General features: G+C 40.7%; 1 protein-coding gene across 1 annotated transcript; it reads left to right on the top strand.

Moving 5' to 3' along the window:
• The first annotated feature begins 1244 nt into the window (after positions 1 to 1244).
• Positions 1245 to 14955, top strand: fam131c (family with sequence similarity 131 member C). The gene is made up of 6 exons (XM_018675163.2): positions 1245 to 1549; positions 3089 to 3153; positions 5913 to 5997; positions 11063 to 11308; positions 11589 to 11678; positions 13090 to 14955. Exons 1-6 carry the CDS (start codon positions 1519 to 1521, stop codon positions 13359 to 13361), a joined length of 789 nt encoding a protein of 262 aa, XP_018530679.1. The 5' UTR covers positions 1245 to 1518; the 3' UTR covers positions 13362 to 14955.
• Positions 14956 to 14998: the final 43 nt, after the last annotated feature.

Genomic DNA, 14998 nt, shown 5'->3' with positions numbered 1-14998 from the left:
GAGCTGAGGTTAAATATAAACCAGTCAAAAAACCTGTTCTTTCAAAGGAGAAATAAACCAAATCTACACATAACACAGCTCTTCCTAACAGAGCTGAGATTTCTTTGAGCCTCTGGTGTTTTTCTAACTTTATCAGCACTATCCTCCTCTGTGCATCAAATAATGTTTCTCTGCCTCCCTTCTTCGGCCAATTAGTCGAGGGGAAAAAAAACAACTAAAAGCTCCACAAGCAGAGTGGCTCGGTTGCTGTGGCAACAGGATTTTCCCCCACGATGGAGGTGAGGGCACTGTTGACGCGGGTGATGTCAGCACAGTCCCACTTTCATATTATCCCAGTATTTACACCAGGAGGAATCCGGGACAAACAGGGACAACAAGGACAGAGGAAGGGATATTGTGTCTGATCATTTCCTTACAAGTGTGTGTGTGTGTGTGTGTGTGTGTGAGAGAGAGAGAGAGAGAGAGAGAGAGAGAGAGAGAACGAGAGAGAGAGGTCACAGGAGACACCTAATGATGTATATAAAGTAATGACTGTATGTGTCAGGTCTATGTAAATCAGTGAGAACTGAAATTTATGGAGCAAAAACATCATATAATCTTTTATGTGAGGTATTAAAAACAGTATTATTGGTCTCAGTATAAAGGTGTAAATAATCTTTTTGGCACAGTTCTTGTGCCAAATGTAATGTAAAACCATGCTGAGCTCTAGATTGAAAATTCTTCATTTAAACAGGTAGTCTGATTGAGATGATGATCGCAGGACAGACCTGCGAACCAAAATAAACGTACAGTTTAATCAGACGCAGGAAATTCACTCACTCAACTCAGACACACAACAGTAATTTCACATTAAGAGAAGGAATCGTGAAGTGCAAGTGCTTGAATAAAATCTTTATAGAAAATAGTATTTAGCTCAATTTGTATTGAAGGTCCACTGCGCAGTGACAGTGCTCAGTATTACACTGTACATTAACAGTAGCAGGTATTTGTACTGTTATTGTGTACTGTACAGAAAGGTACTATTGTTTGTTCTTATCACTCCATCATCAAACCCTCCACTCACAATGGATCTCCTATGTACAGTAGTATGGAGAGGAAAATTAGAGTGGGAGGAGAATAGAAGAAACAGAGGGGAGGGGATTCACAGTCGTCAGCAAACAGGCATTCATGCTTTCTCCCCGTTTCCTCTCTCTCTTCTCTCTCTCTCTCTCTCTCTCTGTGTGTGTGTGTGTGTGTCCCCTCCCCACACTTTGCCTGTGTCACTCTCTCACCTCTCTCCTCCTATACAGAGAAGTCAGCCAATGCATCAGCCTACAGCTCATCTGGCTTCCACTCTTACTTTTCCCCTCCCTCAGCTCCTCACTTCTCTCTGCTCCTCTGCTGTCTGACACTTCAACTGCTGCCTCTACTCCGTCTTTTTTTCCTCCCTCTTCCTCCTCTCTACCTTCCTCTGCTCCGCATCCTCCTCCTCTTCAAGCCACCATGGTGAACAGATAACCGCCCGGCCGTCCTGAGACCATGGGTGCCTGCCTCTGCAAAGGTCACAAAGGTCAGTGTTTGAGTCCACCTGTTTGTGCGTCCACGTCTGTGTTGTCTGTTTGAGGGTTGGATCAACCTGCAGATAACAAACAGTCCAGGAGCAGAACTGTTTCATAAAGTTACATCATGCTTTTGAGGGATACGTATGTGTGTGAAAGTCCAGAAAATCATGGTGAATGTTTGATGATTTTGTCCTGTAGCTGAACACAGGCAGGACTGACCGACATCCCTGAGGTGTCACCAGCAGAGACTGAGGTGTAAAACCACCTGAATCACATGTTTCGCCTTAAAGCCGTGTTTATGTTGCACACCCAGCAGAGGAATCATTAGTATGAAAATAATGCACAATACAAATTCCACCATGAAAACATTGATTTGAAAACTCACTCAATCCGATGGAGACTGCTTTGGAAACAGGACTCGGGGGCGGCAGGTTGATGAGAGGGATTGCGGGGATCAGTGGAGGACAACAGTGGCTTTAGGATATGACAGCTTCATCCAAAGCGCATCTCAAACTTGTCGTGACTTGAAGATGTGACTTGGGTTGCAATTTTCTCTCTCATATTCGCTCTGTGTCACTGGTTTAGGTGAAAATGAGGTAGTGTTTGTTGTCTGAATTAAATAGCGATGCCTCGGCTGGCAGCAGGGCCTCTGTTAGAGAGAATGTGAGTACTAATCTGTGCTGTCAAAACAAAAGATCTGAACAGAATAAAAAGGTAATTTGAGGTGTACCACTTCTCTGTGATACCTCCAAACAACAGTCTACTTGTTATTTTGTCAGTGCATGACGTTTAACATCACATTCTCAGATATTATTTTCAGCCTGAATCTGTGATGCAGTCTTGTGAGACAAAGTCTGCGTTTGTTCAGGAAGGGTCCTTTTTAACAAGGTGGAGGGTGTTGAGAGCAGCGCTTTCAAGCTAGGGAAGAAAGAGGGAAGGCAGCTGTGAGGCTCCAGACAGGCAGATAAGAGATGTGTGTACGTGTGTGTGTGTGAGTGTGAGTGAGTCAGTGTGGGATTTAACCCCACAAGGACAGAGGAGCGGTTCAGGAATCATGATAGGGTTTCTAAACATGCTAATAGCATCTGATGAGGCCAGAGACCAGATACAGCTGTGTGTGTGTGTGTGTGTGTGTGTGTGTGTGTGTGTGTGTGTGTGTGTGTTTGTGTGTGTGAGAGTTGGGGACCATGACTTAGGTAAATAGAAGGGTATCACTTGCCTCTTGTTGCTGTAGCGTTTCCATAGCGACAGCCAATTGTCTTGACAACACCTCCCAGGGGATACCCCAAGCATGTGTTTGTATCCCTGTGTGTGAGTGTGTGTGTGTGTGTGTGTGTGTGTCCACTGGCCTTCCTAATTATGTTAATTCTCCATCGCACTGACCCACACTTCATTTCCTCTTGTCATTCATATGAGCCTCATCACCATCAATTATGAAGCAAACAGGCGGAGTGTTGGCCAGGGTTAAATATGTTGAGGGACTCTCCCTCATCCTCCCTCAGCCTGAATCTTACACCAGTGTTTGTTTTGTGCGTGATTCCCTGCAGAGCTCCACCTTCCCATGACAGCACTGCAGGACCAGACTGAGGAGGGTCAGCCATCCACTGTCAAGGTTAGTGAAAGCCCCAGCCTTCCCCTTGTAGGTTTCAGCGTGATATTGGCTTTTTCACTGTGTCTATCTCCATGTTCGGTGCTTTCACAGCTTTCACTGGAACTACTTTATAGCAAAAAAAAAATAGTCCCTATAAGATAAGATAAGATAGACTTTATTTATCCCACTTGTTTGAAATTTACATGCTACAGCAGCAAGAGATAAGAGTGACAAAAAGAGAAAAAAAAGGATAAAAATATAATATAAAAAAGGCACAGAAGGGTAAATAAAATTAAAATGGAGAAATCAGCATTAAAAGTCTCTGTAATAAACAGAAATGTGCAGTTTGTAATATAGGAAAATGGTGATAATCAGTGAGGTAGATGAAGAAGTATGTGCAAATAAAATGACCAGAAAGTGGAGTCCAGAGTGCAGGTTTATTGATGGGTCAGACTGGTGTTGTACAGTCTGATGGCTGTTGAATTAAATGACCTGTGGTAGCGCTCCTTCTTGCACCGTGGATGAAGTCTCATGCAGGGGGTGGGAGGGGTTGTCCATGATAGACGTAAGCTTGGCCAACATCCTCCTCTCACCCACCTCCTCAATGGAGTCCAGAGAGCAGTCCAGGAGAGAACCGACATGTCTGACGCTTATTCAAAAACAGTTGTTGGTGTGTTCAGTTATCCAGAATAACGTGGATTTCTTCTTGTTGATTTTTCTGCTCACCTAAATTGTATCAGAGTAGGGGAAAAAACTTAGCTACCTGAATTCTTTATACCATTTGAATATGGAATATATTTTCTGTGATTTGAGTGAACCGACCCTTGGAGTCTTTGCTGGCAAAGCTCTGGTGATTGAATAAGAACAAAATAAGCAGAACGTTAAACAGAGGTTTTTAATAGCTCATATTACTGGCTCACTTGAAAATGATCTGAAAGTCTTTTAACACAAACAGCATGGTTTGGATTTAGCTTGTAATTTAGCTAATTATCTGCCTATGATATGTTTATAGCTCAGTGAGATAAGTGCAGCTGTAAGCAGGAAGAGTGGCTCCATTTTATGGCTAATATCTCTTTCACACACAACATGTTCAGTCTGCTCCTCATCCAGGCTTCATCTCACTCTGCATGGAGGCTTCTGGCTTTTTTTTTTTTTTTTTTTACCAAGATGGCTATATACATTTAGTCTTGTTACTTCTCATGTCACAGTGTGGCTGATGTCATGTAGCAGAAGTGTAGCCCTGTTATTTATTTATTTATTTGATATGGACATCACAATAACATTGGACAAACCAGATGCATTGCTTGAGTGTTGTAGCACAAATGCTAATTCTCAACACTTGTCCATAGGAGGCTTTTAAGAAAAGAATGTAAAAAAAAAAAATCATCCTAGAAATAATCTGTTGATGTGAAAAACATTTCATTTAACATTTCATTTTAATTTGGCCAGAAACTGATTAAATGTAAACATTGGTTCTTAAGTTCTTAAGCATTAATAGAAGAAAGATGGACTAAAACAGTTACAGTGTTATTGTTTTGTGTTTAACAGGTTGATGTGTGGCTAGCTGGAAGTTAACACAACAACTGCCACTGAAAAATACAGAAGTTTCAGTTTAAAGTTTTTAAAAAGTTACTACAGTAGGAAATATTTGATTATCTGGAGGATACTCTTCTGCACCGCTAGGTTAGTTTGATTTCTGCACTTTAACTTTTATCCTTCTGTGCCTCTTTTATATTGTATTATATATATATATTTTTACCTTTTGTCTATTCATCACTTTTGTTTTTGTCCTCACTGCTGTAATGAGGGAATTTCCCACAAGTGGGATATCTTATCTTATAACCTGTGTATTTGCCAGTACAATTGGAATACATGTTAAATCTGCCAAACAATGTTTTACAATGATTATTTAATCATTTGTGATACAGAATAATACATTTTGTTTGGTTAAAAAAAAAAAAAAGATGGAAGAACCAAAGAATTGAAAAGACCTCCTTGGTTTTGCAGTGACCACACATTTGGCGTCTGTCGACGTGAAAAACAGAAACAACATCATTTGCCCAGGAGGATGCTTGGTTTTCCCACTCTGGTCATTTAACATTAAGGGGACTTTTATGCAGATTTATATTGTCTGTGAGACTTAATTTGCTACTGGTTTGAATTGGACCCATGCATCATGGTCTGATGTGTAAACATGTTGCACCATCTTTGAAAAAGCTTGAAGGTTTCACAACCTCAGACAATGAATACTAAACCAAGAAATCTATTTGAAGTGCAGTTTCTCTTTCCATATTGACTGCAGCTACTTGGGTGTAAACACCATATCGGGCTGGAGATTAAAATACCTTCCTTTTATCACAGCTCATTCAGACTGGGTGTGAATGCTGCAGGATTTCCATAAATGCTGCCTGTTGTTGTCATTATCACCATTTTCCTCAGAAGGAAAAAAGTGGGGAATTTGTTGATTGAGTCATAACACATAAGAAGTGACTGCCAGAGGAGGATGTATGCAAAATATTGTGCATGTATTTGTGCTATTTTTGTGTGTCAAAACCTCATAACTCTGCTTCTGGTGATTTATATGGTTCAAACCGCTCTTCTCTGAGATTGAGAAATCTCTTTTGGGCATGAAACCCATTCAAAACCCATAGACAATGTTATAAATTCAGTGTCAGTGAGCTAAAATAAAGATATTTTCTTAGTTCCCACTGGAAATACAAGCTTTTCACTTCACATTAGTGACATTCTCCATCTTGTTGTGCACCCTTCTTATTGTGCAGGATGGCCAGAATCCCTCCAATGGAGATGTACCAGATAAAACCAGCCACTACGACATCGGCGAGCTTGCCACGTCCTCTTTGATGGGTGAGACTGGATGCTCAAACACACACACACACACACACACACACACACACACACACACACATGTAAACAGGTTTCATTCATGTTGTGTTTCATTATGAATCAAACATACAAGAGTGGGAAAAAAGCAAAAAGCAAGCTGGGAAATTGAATTAATAGCCATGGGAGGTTAGTAATGTAATTTCCCTCTTCTCTTACACCCGCTCTCTCACACGTCTTATACACAAATATACCCAGACAGACAGACATGAGTAAACAATCAGGTACAAGTACACGCACATTTCCTTCTCCAGCATGACTTTTTTCTCCATCTTTGACTGCGGCTTCCTCCTCTCTTTATGTTGGCGCCTCATACTCTTTTCTCCATCCTGTGTCTGTCTGCCTCATCTCGACTGCTTCCCTCTCTCTGCGGGAGGTTAATTATCTGAGTTAATGCGTTATGCCTTGCTGAACTTTTCCCAGTGAAAGCTCCTTCATTACACTGACAGTATAATTACGAAGGCCATGAAAACCTCATGAATATGTTAGACAAATACAGACGTTGAGGCAGACAGCTGAGAGGCTGACACCTGCTTTGGGAATGACAGAATCAGTCCAGTAAAAAAAAAAGGAAATGCATTTTATGGTGCCTGCATACTGAATCTAATCCCCTGACTTTTCCTGTAGCGCCACCGTGAGGTTGAGATTTGTGGCTTTAAGTGACAGCAGCAATGAAAAATATTTCCTTTAATAAACCCTGTTTCTGATAAGCCTTAGACCACATGCCAAAAAAATTATAATTTTTTAACAATAATTAATAATAATTGTTTGGACACCTATTTGTCTTTGAATGTGGAAAATAAACCTCAGGAATAAGCTTAATTTTTTCAGAAAGTCGAAAATGTCAGAAAATGAGAGACTGCTTTGGGTCACAGAAGCTGGTGGGACAGGGGATGATTTCAGCCATGAATGCAGTAAATACATTCAGGACACCCTCAAGAGGACGTTGGTGATACCCTGGCTTTTTATCTGGTAAATTACAGTACTTCAATTTGGCTGCTTTTGGGATGTGAATAAATGTGGTTTTCTAGAATTATTCCCACATTGGCTGGTAAAGCAAAGTCTCAAATGCAGCTCCTGCTTCACAATGAACAGCATGGAGACATGTTTCACATGATGCAATGTATGTCAATTCCAGAGGCTGACTTATTCCTGACTGGCTCTGGTCATTTCATTAAACTTGTAACCCTCTCTTTACTGTAGCAACATGATAAACAAGTCTGAGAAATCCAATTATTTCTTACAGCAAACAGAGAAACGCAGATGATGTGTTGACAGACTTGTCGGCTCAGAAAGGCTGGCTGAACTCGTCACAGTCATCACAGCCACAGCGGATTTCTTCACCTGCTGGTTTGTGTGTCAATTAGACTTCTGGTAATGAATAATACCAAAGTTTAGCAAGTACACAGTGGACAAGAATTACATCACAGTCATTCAGCTATTACATACTTTAATTAGATTTGTGACAAATTGGTATGACCACTGCAAGTCAGTGCACAGTATGTTTATTCAGCAAAAATGGTTTCATTAGTATAAAGTAATAGAGAGAGGGTTGACAGCGGATGAGTCCTAAAACCAGGAAGTAAGCATTTAGCACTTCCTGTTCCCTCATCCCAGAGTGAGTGGGTTTTTGGTTTAATGCCTGAAATAAGATCTGTGGTTTTATTTTTTATTCTTTTATTCTTTTTATTCATTTTATTCTACGACATATAATCCGTAAGTAAATCCTGCACTCTTGATGTTTGAAGCTTTTACGTTGTCTTAAAAAAGGATGACCACTAACGAGTGTCTAAATGAGACGTCAGAGGGTGTTGGTGATGTTAACATGAAAACTGATCTCACCAGTCCACCTTTACAGCCTCTTGTGTGTGTTTCTACTCACACTCTTTTGATCAGTAACTTTCTAAGAAGAAAGGATTTTGTAGAAGAGGTCAGAGCTAAATGATAAGTTGGAAGTTTAGTGGTGGAGATGTTGATGTCATGTGACCGCAGTGTAGTTGGTTTATAGCCTAACATTAGCTTTTTACTTCTGAAGATTGGATTTAGGCTTCAGACATCAGTGATGTTCATCTGTGAAGATTATCTGATGAACTAAACCTGTAAGGACCAGAAACTTTGGTTGGTTACAGTTTATTTTCTGTAATAATCCAAAACCCAATGAAAACATCTCATTTGCTTTTTGTGGAGGGAAACAGGGTGATGCTAAATTCAGGGTTAGACTACAAAAATACATCATCCCTGCACCACTCTGTTGAACCCATACATTAAAGGATACAATAGTTAATGTTCTACCCATGGAGCAAAAGACTTTGAAATGTGAAAGGGTTCATTTTCCCACACAGAATTCTGATGCAGCTCTTTAGTGTCTTTCAGCTCATTGATTTGGTTTAACTGCACTTTACTTTTAGTCCAGAGAGCAAAAATAAAGCTTAAAGGGGAGTTAACATTGATAAATGTTAAATTTATCAGATGGTCAGAAACTCAACAGTTTTCAGTCCTAAATACTGTACAGATTTTCCTTTCAGGATGCATAGACTTGATGCAGGTTTAAGCTTTATGCTGCCATCTAAAAAACGTTCTAGTTTGGTTCACACACAGACTATGCAAATCAGACATTTTGGCATATAAAATGTCCCAAACAACACAGTGTGCATCAGCCTCCTCAGGAGCTGGCAGTGCCTCAAAAATACTTGTTAGCTGCACTAAACCTACGACTCAACAGAGAAACCTCGATTAGCTCTCTGCTGCCCACTGCACTCTGGGAACACAAACATGTCGCTGTCCTGTGGGGTATTGTGCCAGCCCAATGTGTTTTGGTCCTCCTCACACTGCTGTGTGGACAGTCAGCCCAAAATACCCCCATCTGAAAAACAAATAGGATTTTCCTGCTGTGTTCACATAATCTAAATAGATGCAACATGGCCTCCTCACCATCAACAGGCAGCCAGAACAGAGCCTCAGAACAGAGTTGTCACAGTGTGAATACGGGGTGAGACAGCAGTGGGTGTAAGAGTGCATAACAAAACACACAGTCTGTTGAGCTCAAATGAAAATAACGTCATGATGTTTTTCTCACTTTCAATTAACCCAGGCTGCCAACTCTCCTTTCTCCTTTCTTTTATTTAACTGTATTGGTTCGTCACTCTGAAATATTTTTCCTTTCCACTTTTGTTTTTCTCAACTCTGTTCTTTTTGCTCTGATTTTTTTTTTCCCTTTTAATTTCGTACCTTAACCTTTATTTGTGGTTCTCTTTTTCCACCTTTGGCTTTTCAACCTTTCCTTTTTTGCCCTTTTACATTGTTTAATCTTCCTGTGGTGCAGTGTGGCCTGAGTTTGCCGTCGCTTTCACTTCCACTCCTCATTTCCTGAGACCTCTCTACCCTTGTCTCTAGTGATTAAAAGAAATGATGGCTTCTTTGTAGTTTTGCCCAGTGATCCTGTGGGTTATGAATTACATATTACTGTGGAGATACAAGGACACAACAATTCTAACAGATAACGCTTAACAAAAGTCAAATTAGGAGCTGAAGTTTCAAAGCTTGGATCAGAGTTAGATATAATAATGAAAACTTCAGATTTGACTTGGACTTAAGACAGGACCTACTTAAGACTCTCTAAGCACTTAACCAGTGAACCACTCTTGGTTTGTGTTTGGGGATGAGGTACCAGAGCCACCACAATCGACTGAACAGTGAGGAGATTCTTCTTTGTTCAGTCTGTCTCTACCAGCCTGGTGCAGTGGCTGATGTTAGCTAGCTGTCTGCTGACTCTGTATCAGGCTGATGTCCAGCTCACACACAAGCATCAGCAGCAGATGATTAGTGTGCAGACTTTTCTCTACCTGTACAGAAACTGTCTATTGACGAAGTGGAAGATGGTGATTTATTTAGTTGAAGCAGTCCATAGCTGTATAGGATAACCTGATTTTGTAAAAACATGCATAATGATTACAGCATTGCAGGTAAAAACAATAAAAATGAAATAAAATAAAACTGTGAAAGTTTGAAGAAAAATTGAGATTTTCTTTTTTGACCATATCACCCAGACTTGAGGGACAGATTTGTGTCTGTTGTGGCGCTTTATGATCCTGTTTCATTACTGAAATGAGCTCTGAGATTAGTCAGGGACTGAGCTGAACACAAACACACACAAGACAAACTCCCACAGACACACACACACACACACACACACACACACAATCTGTGTCAGTTGCTAGCTACCTCACAGCTAATGTCTGTACAGTTGGTCCATTGGCTGTTTGGAGTGAATCAACAGTGACTGTGCAAAATTTATCTGTCAAATTCAGACAAATAACATGAGCCTCAGTTTATGTCTGTGCTCAGCTTTATGCACTGAAAGGATTTGATCTCAAGTGCATAAAATTACATGAAAAAAGCTACAAAGACACAAGAGGCCTCAAGACCAGAGTTGTTTTGTGTTGTTGTTAATGGAAATTCTAATTTGTGTAAACTGTAATAATTTTTTTTGTTTGTTTTTCATCAGGTAATAGCATTTTTAAATGAGATTTTCTGTCCAAGTGAGCTTCATTCAGTGCTTTAGAGGTGTTGTCAGTAATAAACAAGAAAATGCATAATTCGGTCCAGAATCACCTTGGGTGCTGTTACACTCTCTTTTTCAATCTTTTCCAATTTGCTTTCTGTGAAGCTCAACATCAGGAGGCAGCAGCAGAAATGCGTCTTTTCATGGTTCAGGTTACGCAAATCAAAAGTAAACGCTCACCTTCAGAATCTGAATTAGGCTAAAAATGTAGAATTTCTTCTAAAGTAGAACCTCAAATCCCATAACTCTTCTCCCTCAGTGTGGCACCTTTTTTTATTTCCATATCACCTGTCATTGCTGTGACTTCCCTTCCTCCCACCTACCTTACGCCATTTCATGCAGTCTATCACTTCACCTTTTCCTCAGATTATCTTCCTTTGCTACCACCTTCTCATCTTTTCAGCAAGGTTACACTGTATCTAATCCACTTTATCAAGATGTATCCCTCCTTCTCCTCCCTTTATTTAGGTCTGGTGGCCACGATAAAGGAGCATATCACCAAGCCGACGGCAATGGCCCAGGGGCGAGTCGCCCACCTGATTGAGTGGAAGGGTTGGGGTGGAGGCGGTGAGGCCGGGGGACGTGGGGGCGGTTGGAGCGGGGCCTACAGCAAAGGAGGAGGGGGTTGGGGGGGGATGGGGGCAGAGCTGCAGGAGGATGAGCAATTCTACTCCCAAATGACGGACGAAATCAAGGAAGCCCGCTTTGCCGCAGGTGAGACCGATGGATGGATTCAATTCAAGAAAAACAAGATGTGGTCAGTGGAAATGAAGTGAAATCCCTCTGGGCATTGTTTTCATTCGATTGGCCTGTGCAGAGGGAGCGTCTACAGAAATCAATATCCCTAAAGATGCCCCATGACAGTGACTCAAATCTGGGGGGCTTATTCGATTTCCCTCTGTTTGTGATTGTGGTACACTTGGTGAAAAACAGCAGGGTGTCAACTTCCAAGAAAAGCTCCATAAAATGTGCTTGTGTGCCTTTTGTTTCTCAGGAGTGGCTGAGCAGTTTGCCCTGGCTGAGGCAGCCATGAACGTGTGGTCAATGAACGACAACTTAGAGCAGCCTTCCACCAGCTTACAAGGTCGGTCATGTAAACGGATAGTGTGTGTCACTGTAGCCTAACATTTTCCTGAGGGGACTGCAGGTCCCCCTGTGTCTGAACCAAAAAAATATTAAAACTATTTATCTCCTCTCTGTGAATAATGAACAAAGTGATTTTAAGTTGAAACAGCCTCAGTCTGGGTTTAACTGATTGTAATCTCAAAGTCTTTATTTTACCCAGAGGCCTTCTCTCTTTTACACTGATGATGGATTTCTTCAACAAATAAAACGGATAATGGAATTCCTTCCTGTTTCACTACTTTATGCAAATATAATCTCTCAAAGACACAAATTCAGCACCCAGACATCACAGGCCCAATAATTCAGACTTCACCTTGCAGACATTTAAATTTTTAGCTACCCCACTGACATGGCCTTAAGTATAGTGTCTTGACCTACCTCCTTAGTGACTTTGGTTTCTTGGTTTTATTTAGAAATTATAATTTCTCTTGCTCTAGTGACTTTTAGTTCTTGTGTTATTTTGATATTCACCATCCTCTTGTGTCTTTCGTCGTCCAGTGCTTCCTGTTTTAGTTTGAAGTCACTTTCCTGGTTTGTCTCATGTGCTTTACTTCCTGTCTTTGTCTCTTTCCCTCCTCTTTCTGCCCTCACCTGTGTCTCATCTGTAATCATCCTCAGTGTATATATAGTCCTGTCTCCCCTGTTTAGTTGTTGTGTTGTGTCATTTACCTGTGTTCCAGTCTCCTGCCTGTTCCCTGTGCATCCTAGTGTGTTTCCCCCTGAGTTTTGGGATTTCTCAAGTTTTTAGTTTTTCAGTTTTGGTTTTAGTTAAACAAATCACCTGAACCTTCCAAGACTTCCAAGTGTCTGCATTTGGGGCCATTGTCCTGTGTTCCTTGCCTCAAATGTGACTGATAGTGGCCCATTTCAACAACAGAATGAAATCTCCAGGCTTCAAAGGAAAGTGAAATTGTGTACAGATGTTCAGGGTCTCCAGATGGTGAATCCTGTTGACTGTGGTGATGCTGTGACTTTTCATCAACAATCAGAAACAGGCCAAAATGTCCACATGCAACAGGATGTCTAAAAAATAATGACTATGCTCCAATCAATCTCATCGTTAGCTGTAGCTTAATGCTAATAAAACATGTTAGCATGCTAATGTCAGCATGTTAATGTCCTAAATGTCAGAAAATGGCCTTCATACAGAGAAGACAACACTGATTTTGGTAAAAACATGTCACATCCTCTGGTGACAGCCTACCCACAAGAGTTAAGGTTTTTTATACCAGTGTGAAGAGCTGCAGCTTTAAAAGTCTTTACAACCTGAGAGGCTCTGGCTGTTATTGTTTTCTTTTGTGTGCCCCAAATTATTTTTTTTTTCAAAAAGCAGCCACTTAACTAATACACTTTTAATTATCCCTCCTCAGCAGCACAGAGCCACTTCTTGTCTCAGTTCCTGCTGGACGGCGGCAGCGTTGGCATTCCCCAGCACCTGTACAACATCCATGCCCAAACCTACAGCAACAACAGGGCAGCCAACCTGGTCCCTCTGAAACCGCCCGACTCCATTTCCACAACATCAATCACTCAGCGGGACAGAGATCATCCCTTCGAGGACAGAAGCACTGTGACCGCAGAGGCTGCCGTCAGACACGTAGACAGCAGCTCGCTATCTGAGGATGATGTTTTTTATAACTAGGCTCAACAGGAAAACAAGTTGGCAATCTTGATGGCAATCTCTAAAATGATCCTCCCTGAGAGGACTTGAGTCTCAACCACCAGCAGTGACTGATACAAAAAATAACCAAGGACATTTGTGAGATTTTTAAAGAGAAAATTTGTCAAATGGTTTGTCTGGAAGGGTGTCAGAGCCTGGTCTTCAGTTACAAAGACTCCAAACAGTATTTTCTCCCTGGTTGAGACATTTACTTTTCTGAATGTACATAGTTCCACTGTAACATTTTTATTTTTTATTCAATGTACATTGAACGCTTTCATATTATATATAGAACTGTGACGAGTCAAATGATACTGGTGTAAATATCTTGTTATAAAACATGGGTTTTAATATATGTCCTGTAGAACTCCAGTCCAGTCCTGTTTGACAGATTGAACAGATGAATTTTGGTTATGGTTAAGTCCAACCTACAGAGAAAATATCACCAAAGAAATGGAAAATGTGTCTCCTTTGAGATTTCTCATCTGAATCTGCAGAGATGAATTCTGTTGAAAAGAAAGCGTTCATCCAATTATCTGAGTCCCGACTATGATTAGCTATTATTCACACTCCTGTGTCTGAGAGCGATGGGTGCAGGGGAGTGGTGCAGAGAAAAGACCAGTGCACGAAAACAGAGAGAGAGGAGGACACAGAACATGTCAGTGTGTGTGTGTGTGTGTGGTCGGTGTGTATCTCTACATGTATGTTCAGCAGCCTGGTTAGATGGTTGGAGATAGAAGGTGTCAGTGTTGTTCATGTGGCTCTTTAGCGCAGGTTTCCACAAAGTGAAGCTGTACTGTGTGGTGCATTGTGGCTGTTTCCTCTGAAACAGAACAAAACAAAAGGCTATGCGTGATTGGAATGATCACCCATCAGGAGACAAAACCCTTCAGCAGAACAGGCGACTGATTTGAGGTCTAATTAGTGCTCCAGTGCAACAACAACATCTTGAGTCGCTGTGTTGTGAGAAGGAAACGTGATACTGTAAAAAAGCGAAAGATTGGACAGTTGCCCTTTAACAAGCTGAAAGTTATTGTAGTACTGTGCCTGGGTCTGTTTATGGTTTTAAGAGAAATACTATAGGTGCACAGAAGTAAAATGATTGCCTTATTAAAATCACTACAATGTGTGAAGAGTCTGTAAACAACAGGGTAGCAGCAACTAAACACAGTTTTTTTCTTAGATAATAATCCTTCTGAAAGAATCCCTTAAAGGATAATTCCAGTTTATTAAAATTTGGCTTTTATTTTTGTAAGTCTTCTCTAGCAATGTCACAGTGTTCAGAAATCTCAAGGATTACTTTAGTGAGTAACTACAGTGTTTTCACAATAATGACCACAAATATGAAAATGGACAAGACCAGCAAACACACTGGAAGATCATATGATGGGACATGTTTATTTTCCATTAATGGACAGAATCAGTCAAGAGGAGAGAATTTTTTTTAGAAAAAGAACACTATAAACTTTCTTGATTTCTTGCGATATTTGTTGCTGAAGACTTTCCCTTTATCTGTTTTCTTTCAGCGTGTTCATCTAACAACACAAGTTACCTTTTTAAAAACATTTTATTTTGATTTGTGATGTGTATTTATGATTCACCATTTTCCTTGGTTTTAA

The sequence above is a fragment of the Lates calcarifer genome, linkage group LG6 (genome assembly GCF_001640805.2).
Source record: "Lates calcarifer isolate ASB-BC8 linkage group LG6, TLL_Latcal_v3, whole genome shotgun sequence".
NCBI classification, from domain to species: Eukaryota; Metazoa; Chordata; class Actinopteri; family Centropomidae; genus Lates; species Lates calcarifer.
The sequence above is the reverse complement of the archived record's forward strand: the minus strand, read 5'-3'. Positions and strand labels throughout refer to the sequence as shown.

What these genes read in the sequence shown, in the direction of transcription:
- fam131c (XM_018675163.2), top strand. Translation starts at nt 1,519, where the DNA reads ATGGGTGCCTGCCTCTGCAAAGGTCACAAAG. An exon ending in GTCAGCCATCCACTGTCAAG is followed by an intron (nt 3,154 to 5,912) that starts GTTAGTGAAAGC and finishes CTTATTGTGCAG; the next exon opens with GATGGCCAGAATCCCTCCAA. An exon ending in GGAAGCCCGCTTTGCCGCAG is followed by an intron (nt 11,309 to 11,588) that starts GTGAGACCGATG and finishes TTTGTTTCTCAG; the next exon opens with GAGTGGCTGAGCAGTTTGCC.